The sequence below is a fragment of the Struthio camelus genome, chromosome 1 (assembly GCF_040807025.1).
Source record: "Struthio camelus isolate bStrCam1 chromosome 1, bStrCam1.hap1, whole genome shotgun sequence".
Taxonomy (NCBI): domain Eukaryota; kingdom Metazoa; phylum Chordata; class Aves; order Struthioniformes; family Struthionidae; genus Struthio; species Struthio camelus.
Genome location: NC_090942.1, coordinates 158,217,136 through 158,230,456, shown reverse-complemented (window position 1 = coordinate 158,230,456; position 13,321 = coordinate 158,217,136). Strand labels below are relative to the sequence as shown.

The 13,321-nt window shown below is 38.7% G+C and overlaps 1 protein-coding gene across 11 annotated transcripts in view; it reads left to right on the top strand.

Annotated features, from left to right (window-relative positions):
- ARHGEF7 (Rho guanine nucleotide exchange factor 7) overlaps positions 1-13,321 on the top strand; it is a 132,562-nt gene that overhangs the window by 67,807 nt on the left and 51,434 nt on the right. For 10 of the 11 annotated variants that reach the window (XM_068927242.1, XM_068927224.1, XM_068927231.1 and 7 more), the window contains 3 exons: positions 1,503-1,591; positions 8,400-8,494; positions 8,787-8,882. In XM_068927242.1, coding sequence (XP_068783343.1) covers positions 1,503-1,591; positions 8,400-8,494; positions 8,787-8,882 — 280 coding nt within the window. The remainder of the gene's footprint in view (positions 1-1,502; positions 1,592-8,399; positions 8,495-8,786; positions 8,883-13,321) is intronic. The other variant, XM_068927274.1, reaches the window with a different exon arrangement.

Here is a 13,321-nt window from a genome sequence, read left to right as displayed (position 1 = left end):
CTGCATCTGCAGCCTGCTGGGCTGAGAGTGCAACAGGCAGAACGTGCCCTACGATGGAAGAGGCCGAGGAGTGCACTAATTTACTGTCCGTTTTCCAGTCCAACGGAGATGGGTAACACGTTGGATACCATGTGGTGGTGTCCTTCTGGTCAGCCTCGTTAACTGTGGGGATTTCCCATAGCTGGCCGTTAGCTTGGCTAACTGGGTTTCTGGCGGAAAGGCAGTACTCTGAGACTTGCATCATTTATTCTTAATGGCCTGAGGTATCGGCTAAACTAGGGTTAAAGTATTCATAAGTGTTTGTTAAAATTTAATTGAAATGGAGGAGTTTGCTTTTAAATTAAAGGTAAAACTCTCAACAGGTATGTTTTTGATGCTGCTGGTTTTTATATTGGACAACCTGCCATTTTATTATTTGGGTACAGATAACTCAAGTGCATGGTGTATTAGACAAGTCTGATTTTTTTTTTGTTTTTTTTTTTGTTTTGTTTTAAAGCATAATGCCCTGACACTGCAGCCTCACCTGGTTGTGTGTTAAGTCAAGTGTTAGAGGTCGGAAAGAGATACTGTATATCTTGCTTTCTGTTTCTCCAGCCTGCGGCTTGATGTTTCTGAGTGCCCTTCCACTCCTCCTCCTCCTCCTCCTCCTCCCTCTGTGGCTGAATTAGAGGAGTGGTAGAGGTGGGAGGAGGTTTGGGGAGTGTGTTTTCTGTGCCTCTATATTCTGGGTGTCAGCACTCAGAGTAGCTCACTGAGTGAGTGGTTCAGTGCTGCAGCCTCTCAGGACTGTTGTTCTGATCTTGCAGACATAAGTTGTCCTTTAAGGAAGACCCTGCGTAACTGAGGGATAGATGCACCATGATATTATACTTTCTAAGGATTGTGTTTATTTTGATGGACACTGTACATAAATTGTTCTCAGCTGCATAACAATTTCCTACTTCCTTAGCAATAAAGGGCAATTTGTTTTTAAAGATATTTTTTTCTAAGATAGCATCTGGTAAGTCACTTTACTACTTGTATAGTTTTTGATTCTCTGTTTCAACAAGACTGTAAGTGTAATGTCCTACCTCTCGTACTTCTACCCTTGGGCAGTTGCTTTAACTGACTTCACTGAATTTATAAGAGAAGTTATGTATTACTTATGTTTAAAGGTGCATGCAGTGTTTGGAAATGCTTTAATTTTTAATTGCAGTCTGTGATAATATTTTTGCTCTTAAAAATAACTTTGGAAAAGCTAATTTTTTTGGCTGTCTTTCTGGTTCCAGTAAAGCTATTGCTAATTTTTCTACGGGCCTTCACTGAGGCCAGTATTTCATTCATTATGAACATATGAACCATTTTGATTCTTTACCAATACTTCCAAGCACAGATGTGTACATTTCTCAGTGAAATGTCATTTCACTGTATCTTGTTAAACGTTTTAAAGCAGTTTGTTTGACCTCTAGTGTTGAGCTATGAAATTGCATCCCATTGACACAAAAATATATCTTACATTTCAGAAAAACCGGTCTCCCCCAAATCAGGTACATTGAAGAGTCCTCCTAAAGGCTTTGATACGTCTGCAATTAGCAAAAGCTATTACAATGTGGTGAGTGATTCTTTTTCCTCCTTGTGAGCTATAATATACAGTAGAACCTCATTTATCTACATGCTCTAATCTGTACAAAAAAATTGGCGGTCTTTCCAGGGCCTTAGTGCCAAAACTGGATAGGGGCTTTAGTGAATTCTAGTATTAAAAAGATCATTATTAGATTTATGAAATATCACACATGGCTTCTCAAGTATGATGTGAAATTACAGTCTGAAGTAAGTGAATAATATGTGTTTCTGTAATATCCTATGCTCATTTTACATCCTTGGCTAGTTGTTAATTTCTCTTTCCTCCCCCCAAATATGCAATCAGTCTTTGCCAATCACTATGAATTAATGAAATTCTGCTGTGTTAAAATGATTAAGAATATTTTGTCCTTTTTGTTGAACAAGACACTGAACATTTTGAATGAATTTTGCTTCTTGGTATTCATGCTTGTAAATCAACTCAATTATCAGCTTCTGGAACCTCTCCCGTATACTGATGGATTGATTTCTGGACAAAAGTAGTATAGCTAGAATCAGCCTCTAACATATCCTAGGGATTTCTTTAGCCTTTAGTAGTATCCTAGGGATTTCTTTAGTAGTAACTCCCACTTCTTTAGTAGGTAGGTTTAAGAGAGAATACCAAACTCGATGTTTAAACCTGTTGTGACCAGTTTGAGAATCTTTCATTTACTCCCACTAGATACTCTGGGGAGCAAAAAGCATCTTATTGTTTTTGTTAACCACTGCTCCCTACTGGTGTAAAAACAAAACACAGGGCTGCCTGCCTTTGCCTTTGCTGCAGCTGACATTTCATTTTTCCTTTTATTTGCCAGTTTTCAGCAGGGATTGTAAAGCATAGTCTTAGGCTTTCAGCTTTTGTGGGTGTGCCATGAATAACATGAACCCCCTGGAAGAACACAGCAGTTTTGCATATAGTCCCATGATTGAAAGCCATGAAGCAATCTCCTGCTCCTCCCCGCCTCGCTTGTTTGGTGCCTCTGTCAGCAGCCGCAACGCCATAGTAAATGAAGGGCTGCAATTCTGTCGAAGTTATATCCCACACCTGCTAGCCAGGATGGAAAATACCTGTGCAGGCGCACGCGCCTTCGTATTGCAGGCACTAACGCTCTTACAGTGTTACAGCCAACAACTAACAGTCGGCTCGCTCTCCTTTTTGTTTTTCTCTCCGTTTGAAACTGCTGAAGTCTGTAGTTCCAAATGTGTCTTCTCTTTGTTAGAAATTTTTATCCTTGCTGACTCTGTCTGATTTGGAAAATAAGTATAAAAGAGTCAGTGCAGCTGAAATGTAGGTGTGCTTCACTAAATGGAAACTATATAGTCAGTTGAATTGGAAAATTGTGTTGATGCTTACTTTGCTTAAAAACTGCATTTTTACCTACGAGTGAACTGAAGTAAATGCAGTGAAGAAAGGATTTAGTTTCTTCGCTAGGCAGAAAGCTACTTTTACTTTAAATGTAATCTACAGCAGTGTTGAAAATCTAAACTTAAATAAATTGGCAGCTCTCTGAAACACTAATCCTTTAAATGTAAAGGGGAAAAAAAAAGACAGTGGTAGATACATAACCCAGGTATAATCTTATCATATTATGGTTTCTCTGACAGGTCTTTAGTATTACAAAAAAAGCTAGAGTGGCAGCTATTTAATTTGGGCTTAACTACAACTACAGTTTAACCGTATCAGTAATTTGAATCTTTTAGTTTCATGTTATAAGAGTAATTCAGACCGGTTTTGAGGGTAACGATGTACTTGAGTGAAAACGGTAGAAAGTATATGTTTGGATTTGCCTAAAACCATAATTAAGGAGACTAATTATGCAAAGCAATGCAATTTTGATATTATGTGTCCATTTTTTTTTCTTTTTTTATACTATACCTTGGATACTCTATTGTAGTCATCATGGAGATTCAGGTTACTATATGCTTTAGGAAACAACCAGCGGGGGTTAGCTTTTAAAGTTGTTTGATTTAAAAAAAAAAAAAACAAAAAAACCCCAGTGAAATTAGTGGTGATCTTTGCACCTACTTTTGGGTGTCAGGTTATTTTGTCATTCCGCTCAGTTGCAACTTTGTGGGTGCGCTCAACTGATGCAGTAAGATTTGTACTGTTGTGACTGCTAGCTATTTGTTAGCTGTTGAAGACAGCTTGGGGCTTGAGGGGGGGGAAGTTACTAGTTCATGACAATGTAGATGGTAAATTAGAGAGCTGGCCTTAGAGTGTTGTTCTTAAAACTGTCTGCAGTGATTTGGATACTTATCTTGTTTTCATATTTTCCCACAGTACAACGAATACCTCCTGACTGATTAATAAAGATAGATATTTAAGAATGATAGGCTGTGCAGTAGCATGCACTGTGTTTCAGAGAGGCAAGACTTCATTGCTCAGCTTAAAATCTAAATTAGGATAATTGGCATCTACATTTTATTGAAAAATACTAAGTGCTTGCTATGGCAATACAACTTTATAAAGTATTTTTTTTAATAGTTATTACATATGTAATGATTTTATGTATAGATAAGAAAGCAAACAATTTAAACATAAGTTGAATTTATGTTCCATCTTCCTATGTAAGCTGCAACTCTTGCTTTTTTATAGCATCATTCTCATAGGTGGAGGACTTCCTCGTACTAAAAATTTTATCATTACTTTGCGTTGATAACAAATTTGAGCCAATACTAAGGTAAAAACAGAATAGCTCCTGATAAAACCTTTGGCAACTGTAGCTAAAAGGAGGTATCCTGAACTTAAAAGTAAGCGTTAAAAATCTGTGTTAAAGGCTCGCTTTAACAACCAGTGGTGTTACGAGACTGACACTCTAGGACCCCTTGGTAATTTTTAAGTTGTGACTGTCTTCCACCACACTGGTGTATGTTGAGAGCCTGTAAACCTCGTGGTTATTGCAGCCTTTCCTAGAGAAGTGTTTGTGGTGCAGGCAGCGCCTGTGGGTGTGTGGGACCGGAGGAAAGGAATCAAAGGGCAGTTCAGAGCAAGTTCAAAATGTGGTAGGAGAGGTTTTGCTAATCTCCCCTGCTGGGAAAATAACTAGGATAGGCTAATGGAAGGGTGTATAGTATTAAGATGAGGCTGCTTTCACCACTGGTACTGTGCTGTCCTCTGTTCCTCAGCCCTTTATAAATATGCTCTTTATTTTTATGGATTCGCAGAGCTCCATCTGAAGTTAATAATGCAGATCACATACATCTGATGTTAAGTGTGCTTTATTAGCTCCACCTTGAATTAGGTGTTGTTGAGGATGTGGGGCAAAGCTGGTTTATGCTAGCATCTTGCCTGGCTGGGGAATGCAGGCTAGGAGGGAGAGACTGTGCTGCAAGGTCTTGTCCTCCATGAAATGGTGAAAGTCTAAAGCACTACATAATATGAACCAGACTCATGATTGAGCATGAAACATTTTTCATTTAAAAGTAATTTAGTAACCTGTTACTGAAAAAGTGGGCATGTTATTGCAGGTCATTCCCTGAGGACACAGCAGGCTTTATTCTTTATTCTTTGTATTTTATTATTACTTGTTAACCACTTGAGAATTTAGCACTTAGTATTTCCAAAAGAAAACTATATCATCTCAGCTTGTAAGACAATTATCTGAAGATTAAATAGCTGTTTTAAAAAGAAGGTAAGGAAATGGTATACTCCATACTCCATAGCATGACTTCATTTTTCATTTAAGTATTTGAGAAGTGATGGTCCTTTTGAGGCCACGCTTTTGAAGCTGGATCAGGTATTGGTATTTGCTGAAGTTTGTAGCAGTTTTTGAGAGCCCTTAAGATATGGATTACCTGTGTGGCAGTTTCCATTGTCCTCCTTGAGAGCCTGTCTTAAGGAGTGTGGTCTCTTTAGTTCTCGTGATCCAGGAAAATTAGACATTGATTGTTGTTTCTGCTGAGGTATGGGATGTTTTAGTTGAGTGCTATGCTGCTTGAATAAAAGGGAATGTGCTACAGAATCATGCGCAAGTGTAGCTATTAAATCTCTCTCTCTCTTTTTTTTTCTTTAATCCTCCCCCTCTGATTTAGAAGGTGATCTGTTTCATGTACGTCATTTAAATTCATTTTTGGGTGGTTGCTTTTGCCTTAGGGAGGTTACTGGGGTTTTGTGCGACAGAATTGTTAACCATGCTTGATTTTTCCATGCCTTGTGACTGAGAGGGCTTGTGCTGTATGAGCTCAGTTTTCTGTGCTATTCATCAGTGTTATGGATTGTAAAAGCTGCCATTTCCATGCTGCTCTTTTGGTACTCGCTCTCATCTGTGCAAATGTTGTGGTGGAGTTTTGGAAACAAGGTCTTCGAGGTCTCATGGGGTCTTGCAGCAGCCAGAACACGCAGAAAGCAGCAAAGAGAAAAAAGGTGATTATTAGAGCATGCGGGGAGATGTGGAGACGAGGAATGTAAGGGTGTTGTGGTGCCAGACTACTGAGTTACGGTACAGAGAACCTATCTCTTCAAAGCGCAGTCTAAACATATTAACCTTACAGCTTCTTTGTGGTAAGTCACGCTGGAAGGATGCAAGGATTCACAAAACTGACATTTTGAAGCTACTTTAGCAGGACTAGTCCTTTTTAAAAGATACTCACAGTAAAATAATGTTGCATGCAGTGGAAACTCTGCTTGTACAGAAGGGGAAAAAAATTAATGTATTCTGAAAACTATTTAAAGGTATGTGTGCGTAACACTGGGAACTTCTACAGTAAGGTAAAGCAGTATAAGTGAATTTAGTAGCTTGTTTAGGTTTTGTTACATAGTTTTATTTACTGCTGCATGTGCTTTCATTTCTCTAGTAATTTTCCAGGTTCCTGCGTGTAATTTTTCAACTTTCCTGGCTTTTTCCTCCTTTAAATCATTTACTCCAATTCCTTCTTCCTCATATTCTGAAGAAAACCCTCAAACAAAAAATCTTAACAAGCCCAGGAAAATAACTGAGCAATGTCAAACATGAATTTTGTTTCATTTTGAGCTTTTCAGACAGCTTTTATATCAAAGAAGGGAAAGTACTCTGAGAAAATGCAGTGGTGGTGCAGGTCTTCAGGATCTTTAGCAAATTTGTCATTGTTATCTTTGAATGTCTTCTGATATTGTTCAGCACTTCATCAGGGCACCACGTTTTTGTCTTTGGCCCTCAGTCTCTTTTTTCCCTGCTAATGGCTGTGTAACAACTTTGGGATGGGAGATTTTGTGGGGAAAACCCTATTAGAAGAGATTGGTCTTGCATGTACTCCTGAACCTTGTGGATGCTAAATGTTTTTACGTTTCTATTCTAACAATTGATTTTTGTTTTGTTTTATATATATATGTGAGAACATGGGTTCTATTTCTATGATGAACAAAAATTTATTTTTTTTTTTGCTAGTCTAAGTGGTAAAAGTTCTTAGCTGATTTCTTTTTAGAATTTGTGCACCCATGTTGTACTGTATATTATAGCTTCCTAATTAATAGCTATAGCTTCCTCTGTGACGTTCTTCTGTCAGTGTTTAGCAGAGAATGGAGACATTTTAATCTTTGGTTCAGGATTCAGATTTCCAACAAAAGAATGAACTCAAAAGTGGTCTCTCTCTTTCTCCAAATGAATAGAACCATTCAAGGAATAAGCAGAATCAATGACACCAATGAAAGGAACAGTGAATTCTTCATTGACATACTGAACTATTTAAAGTTATTTCATCAGGTTTGCATTTAGGAATGAATGACTTTTTTATCTCCTAAAAAAAAAAAAAAGAAAAAAAGTATTGACTACAACAGCGAATAATGCACTTAATGCAGTCTTTACTATAAATGCTGAAATAAGATTGTTAATGTAAGTTTGACAAATATGGCATATAGCAAAAAGAGAGTGTTTGTGATGTGGCTTAGAAGCAGTGAATTGCAAAAATTTCCAAAGCGTAGCTATGTTCAATGAATTGCATTTAATTCTGACAGTTCTTTTGCTAAATCATCAACTTTTTGGAGCAACCAGTAGGCCCTCTACTAAACACGTAGTAGAACTTGATCTGAATACGTTTGAGGATATCCTGAAGCAGGCTCCTTGGAGATGGCCCAGTAAAATGCCTGTTGTAGGTATTTCAGTATTTTCCAAGTTACTTGATTTATATGCAAACAAAAAACAAGCACGTGCTGTATTTTCTAAATTACTGGTTTTAGGCAAGAGTCTGTTGTAATTTTTCCGATGTAGTTTATACTATCGCACTTTTGGTCAAAGCTTAGACATCCCCATTTAAAAAGAATGCAGTAAAGCTAATCATGTTGCTAAGCAAAGTTGACAATTATTTGATATTTATAAATCTGTTTGGTATTCAGACCTTCCAGATGGAATGAAGTGTCTGAATGAGTAAACACTTTGCTAACAAGATTGGACATTATTGAGACTGAGAGAATAACACCAGTTGTTCATTTCTCTTACAACTTGTAACGTGCTTTACTATTCTCTGATGATCTTTGATTGTGATAAAGTATGTAGGGGGAATAATTACTCTTAGCTCTGGAAGAACACTGCAGAGCTCCCACGTTTTACAGGAAATGTTTCTGTTAAGTAAAGCGAAACTCCTGTTAGCTTAGCCCTTTTGTTTTTCTGTCATACAGCTGAAGTATAGTCCTGCTGTGGTTGTGTCCTCGTGTCCTCCCCCCCCCCCCCCCCCCCCCCCAGTTTTATTTATTTAGTGCCTACTGGCTTGTTGCTTGTTAATGTTTCCAGAATGCTAAGAAAATTTTACTGTGTTTTACGACTAATATTGATTTTAACATTTTGAAATATCTCTTGAAAATACTGATTAGCAACTGTCATTTATTTTAGGTGCTGCAAAATATTTTAGAAACAGAAAATGAATATGCTAAGGAGCTACAGACAATGCTGTCAAACTACCTGCGACAGTTACAAGCCAGTGAAAAGTATGTGAGTTTGTTTTGTTTTTTAAAATAACAAACTTAAGATCTGTTGTGTTTTGGGGAGGGGTTGTCTGGCCAAAACTTCAATTTCAACGTTAATGTGCATTTTCTTCTGTGGACTGGAAGATCCCTGAGGCAGAGCTTGCTTTTATTTTGTTGGTTCATTGATCAGGACAAGTTTGTCCTGGTTCTTGATGTAAGAACAAGTAAGCATTTTCTTTTAAGGCAGATTTTATTAAAGCACAATTAGTCAATAACTGTAAACCTATAAACCTTTTATTTATCTTGGCTCCAGGTTAAACTCAGCAAACACTTCATACTTAATGGGAAACCTGGAAGACATAAGTTCTTTCCAGCAAATGCTTGTACAGTCTTTAGAAGAATGCACCAAGTAAGTACTATGTATACCACAGAAATATAGCATAGAAAGATACCATAGAATTCTATGGAGCAAATATTTTACTGTTATTTTGCTTGTTGTGTATGTTAATGTTTGAGATTAAAAAAAAAAAATCCCTTTGTTTTAGGTATAGTTGTTACAGCATTAAAGCAGCAGGTGTTTGAATAGTGTACTCATTGCTTGTTCCGCTAGATATTGGCCTTAGGATAAAATGGCCGAGGTAGGAATTTGGAATGGTTTGGAAACAATTTACAAAATGTCTTGATGCCGTTGCATACTAGGGGAGAAGTTATACAGGCAGCAAGGCAGCAGCGGGTTTTTTTTTTTTTTTGAGTTATGAATTTTATGTTTCCTTGTGTTAAAAGAGTAAGAAAAAGTCTAAAGGAAACCTGCATCATGATAACACAGTGTGTATGGAGCGGTGGGGGGGAAGAGTGACTTGGAAGACTTTGTGAGGAAGCTTGCGCTTAAGTATTTTTCTGTGCTGGGAGAGGCGTGTAGGATAGACGGAAAGAACAGTCTATATAAAAATTAGTCCCAGTGCCTGTACTGTACCATATAAACAACATAGAGCCAGAAAGAGGAGGGGAAAAAAGGGACTGAAAGAAAAAAAAATGAAGTCAGCTGTCTTCCTTACATAACTCTGGTTGAAATGATAGCTGGATATTTTCCGACTAGTACTCTGTACTCTGAGGTGCAAATAAGAAGGTGAAGGTGAACATATCACTACTGACTTGCCCTGTCAGTTTTCTACTGCTGAAACTGCACTGAAAGTAAAGTTTCTATTTGTGACTTCAGTTGTCTCCTTTTCCTTATTTGTGATGTGGTCGTGCCTGACCACGTGGTGAGCTAATTCAACTTGCTAATCCAAATTTACTGTTTTTCTGCCAAGTTAGTCGTTTGAATTGCTGCTGAGGGCTCAGTCTACTTTCAGTCTGTGCAGGGGAACTACCGGGAGTGTTTGGCCATGAGGAGGGATGAGTGTCTTGGATGGAGGTAAAAATACTGTTCTGGCGGTAGTGGTCTTCTAGATCACCTCAATCTGTTTTATTTTGACTCAACCCTCCTATCCCCTAAGCTGCTCCATGTTAAGAGGAACTTTTGTGATGACCCTGCACAGCATGAGAGAGGATGGAAAGGAGGACTGGGTAGTTTAGATCACTGTTCAGCAGTGGAAGGAAGTATTCCTGAAGTGGCATTTCTTCCACACCGCTTCTGAGAAAGAAGCGTGTTCTTCTTGCTGGCAAGTTAAATGTAGGACTTGATCAGAGAAGTGTATAAACCGCTGAGAATGACCACATCTCTTAAATGTTTCCTTTCTTTTCTTGTCAGTTTACTTTCTGTTCTCTCATTCTGTTGTTACCCTTATATTGTTTCTGTGAATCAGAAGTTAGAGAAGTGAAGTACCTTGCCTAACCAGGCTGTCATCTTTTAAAACTGTTCTGATTAAGGTCTAGCTAAAAACAAGAGTAGAAGACTGAATTTCTTTAAATAAGGAAGTACCTGTTCAAACGTTAATGCAAGATTTTTTTTAACTTGATGTGTCAATTAATGCAATACCTTAATATAGGTATTTAAACTCTGAAGGCTTATTTAGAATTCTTTCTGTGATTTAAACTATAGCAGACCACCTGCTCATGATGTCCTTTATTTCTTCTTCCTAGTAAGTGAAATGTTGCCCTGTAATACATAGGGAGCATAATGGATGCTAGTAGGTGGGCGGAGGAGGTGATGCCCAAGGGTAACGTTACTTTATTTTTGTAAATATGTTGGTTATGCCAAGTTGTATTTTGAGTTTAATATTTATCGTAGCATATTGACTTGAGTGTCCCAACATCCTGCTGTTCCGAATCTAATCCATCATAATTCCCATCATGTAGAAGAAAGCTTGTCCTGCTGCCTTGATTTCTGTCAGTTTGCCATGTTGTTTTGGCTGGTGAACCTGTTCTGTAAACTCAGAGTAGCTTCCAGGCTGAAAATAGATTTATCATTTTATTTTATTTTTGGCAGATCGCTCATAGTTCTGTCATTCAGGCACTTCATATTGCGGCATCCAATGTAGTGTTTTTTCTAATTTCACGTGTCAGAATGACCAAATCCAGACATTCTGCCGGTTGTAGTGCTGCCAGCCTACGTAGCTTGACATACGCCTGTTTTTGTGCATGTCAGTAAGTGGAATATTGTTGAACTTCCACACCCCACTCAGGTCACTTTCTGTAATTTGAGTTGCATCCTGACAGATCTTTGTGTGTACCTCAGGGACAAAAAAAAATTTGATGCTTTTTCTCTCTTTACCGGCGCCACGTTGGTTTATTTAATGCTTACGTTGGTAAGAATCAGTCTATTTCAGAACACGTTATGCTATGGTGAGGTTCTTTGGTGTATTTGGGAGGCTTTTTGGTTTTTCGGTGGTGGATTGGTGGATTACTCTGTATGGCTTTGATTTTTGGTTTGTTTTTTTTGGGAGGGGAGGAGTGGGGTAGGTAGGTGATTTGAATTAAAGCTCTTTTGGTGCATTGCTGAAGGTTTGTCCTGTTTGAACTTGTCCATGTCAGCCTCTGCAGCAGTATAACTGTGGTGCTCCTGTGGAGTGCTCCATCTGTCACAGTCCTGGGAACATTTCTTGGATGCTAGCAACCATCAGACAGATTCCTTTGGGGTTACTTTTACTTTTGATAGCTAACTGAAGAAAAGCTATAACCAAAGTAGTGCATGAAACGAGTCTAGCCAGAGATAAGTGAGAATCTTTAGACTGATCTGCTTCAAAAGTGCTTTCTTTGCTGATCAGCTTCAAATGCACTTTCTATTTTGATGAATAGAAAAGTACCATAACTTGGCAAGCCAGAGATACATTTGTGGGGTTCTTCAGTTCCAGAGAGCATGATTTCTGATTTTAAAACAGAGCGAAAGTACTCCAGGCTCTTGAAGGCCGAAAGTGGTCCAGCGCTCTGGATCTCGTCCTGGACCTGTGATCCAGTGCCAAATCTCAGTTCTGCTGTTGCTCACGCAGCACAGGAGTGTCTGAGTGAACGAAGTTAGTGTTTGTTAAGTTATCTCTGAGCTGATCTAAATGATCTGTGCTGTGGAAGTTTTGCGTTTTGGATGTTTTTGTAACAGTAGTTTGAACTCACGTCTCCTACTTCCCAGGCGAATGAGAGAGGAGTTGACTAGAGGAGGTCAGTCTGTGGCTGTACTCCTCAATAAGGAGGGCAGGTTGGCCCATGACACCAGACTGCCTAGACTGCTTAATTTTAGTCTCTTCTTTAGCAAATTGAAGGCAATACGCTCAGTGACTGTCTTTTAGATAGTAGCATAGATATATCTTTCTGTCCCATAATGGACATAGCTGAGGTTTGCCCTGTATTCTCTTCCTGTCCCCACTTTGTCCCACAACAACTTTGCTTGCATTTGCCTCTGTCTCGTTCTGTGTTTGAGCGCATAAGAAATTTAAAATTGTTCTGGGATGGTCCTGGAATGGAATGGGAATTAAAACAAAAAAAAAAAAAGAGGGAAGGCTGTTCAAATATTATCCAAAACTAATCAGTATTTTAGACTTTCTTTTTATAGTGCCAGATGCAAATTACGTCTGATAAAGGTTCAGCTAAATACGTTCCCTTGCTTGTGATTAGCGTGACCATGAAAAGAAGTAAGGCTATCGGTGTTAAGTGAATCTGAACATAGTATGTGCAGATTGCCTGAAATAAATACGCGGGTTAACTGGTATCTGACAGGTAAGGCAGATGGATAAATAGTGAAAGGGGTGTTTGTGAAGAGGACCTTGAAAAGTGGGCTGATGGTTTGTAAATAAGTTGAATAGTGTCTCCTTTTGTTAAAGCAGTAGCTCAGAAAACTGTGAAGTAACCCTTTTGTGAATTGTGAAGCCTCAGGAGATGATACATAACTTTTTGTTTCTTTGCAAACTGCATCCCTTGAAGCCATTAGCTGTAATTGTCCTGTAATTGCTTTTTGAGACCTTCACTTGTCCAGAATCTTCTTTCCTGCCAAATTTAAGTCCAAGACAGTCTCTGTACTGAGCGCTTTCAAACGTAGTGAAGGTATTACTGTTGATGCTCAGTCCCCTTCAAAGTGGGTGAACTTGTGGGGGGGGGGGGGTGTGGAATTCTACTGCAGATCTTCCTCTGGGAGAGGGAGAAGAGCAGATGGCTGCTGCCCAGGTAGCTGAATGATTGCTTTCCCTGACGTGCTCTGCAGGTGTGTGTAGGCACATACACTGCTGCATGGACACACTTTGTCTGGTAACCTTATTGTCAAGTGAAATTTAGGGACGTCTGATCTTTTCCTTGCAAAAAGAAAACGTGGAGCTAGCATACGATTTTTTTTAAATCGACTTTGTTAGTCTGCGTTTTAATTTCTCTGGGTTCCTCAGTTTCCCCAGCCTTTACCAGAGCAGCGTACTGCCCAGTGACTTC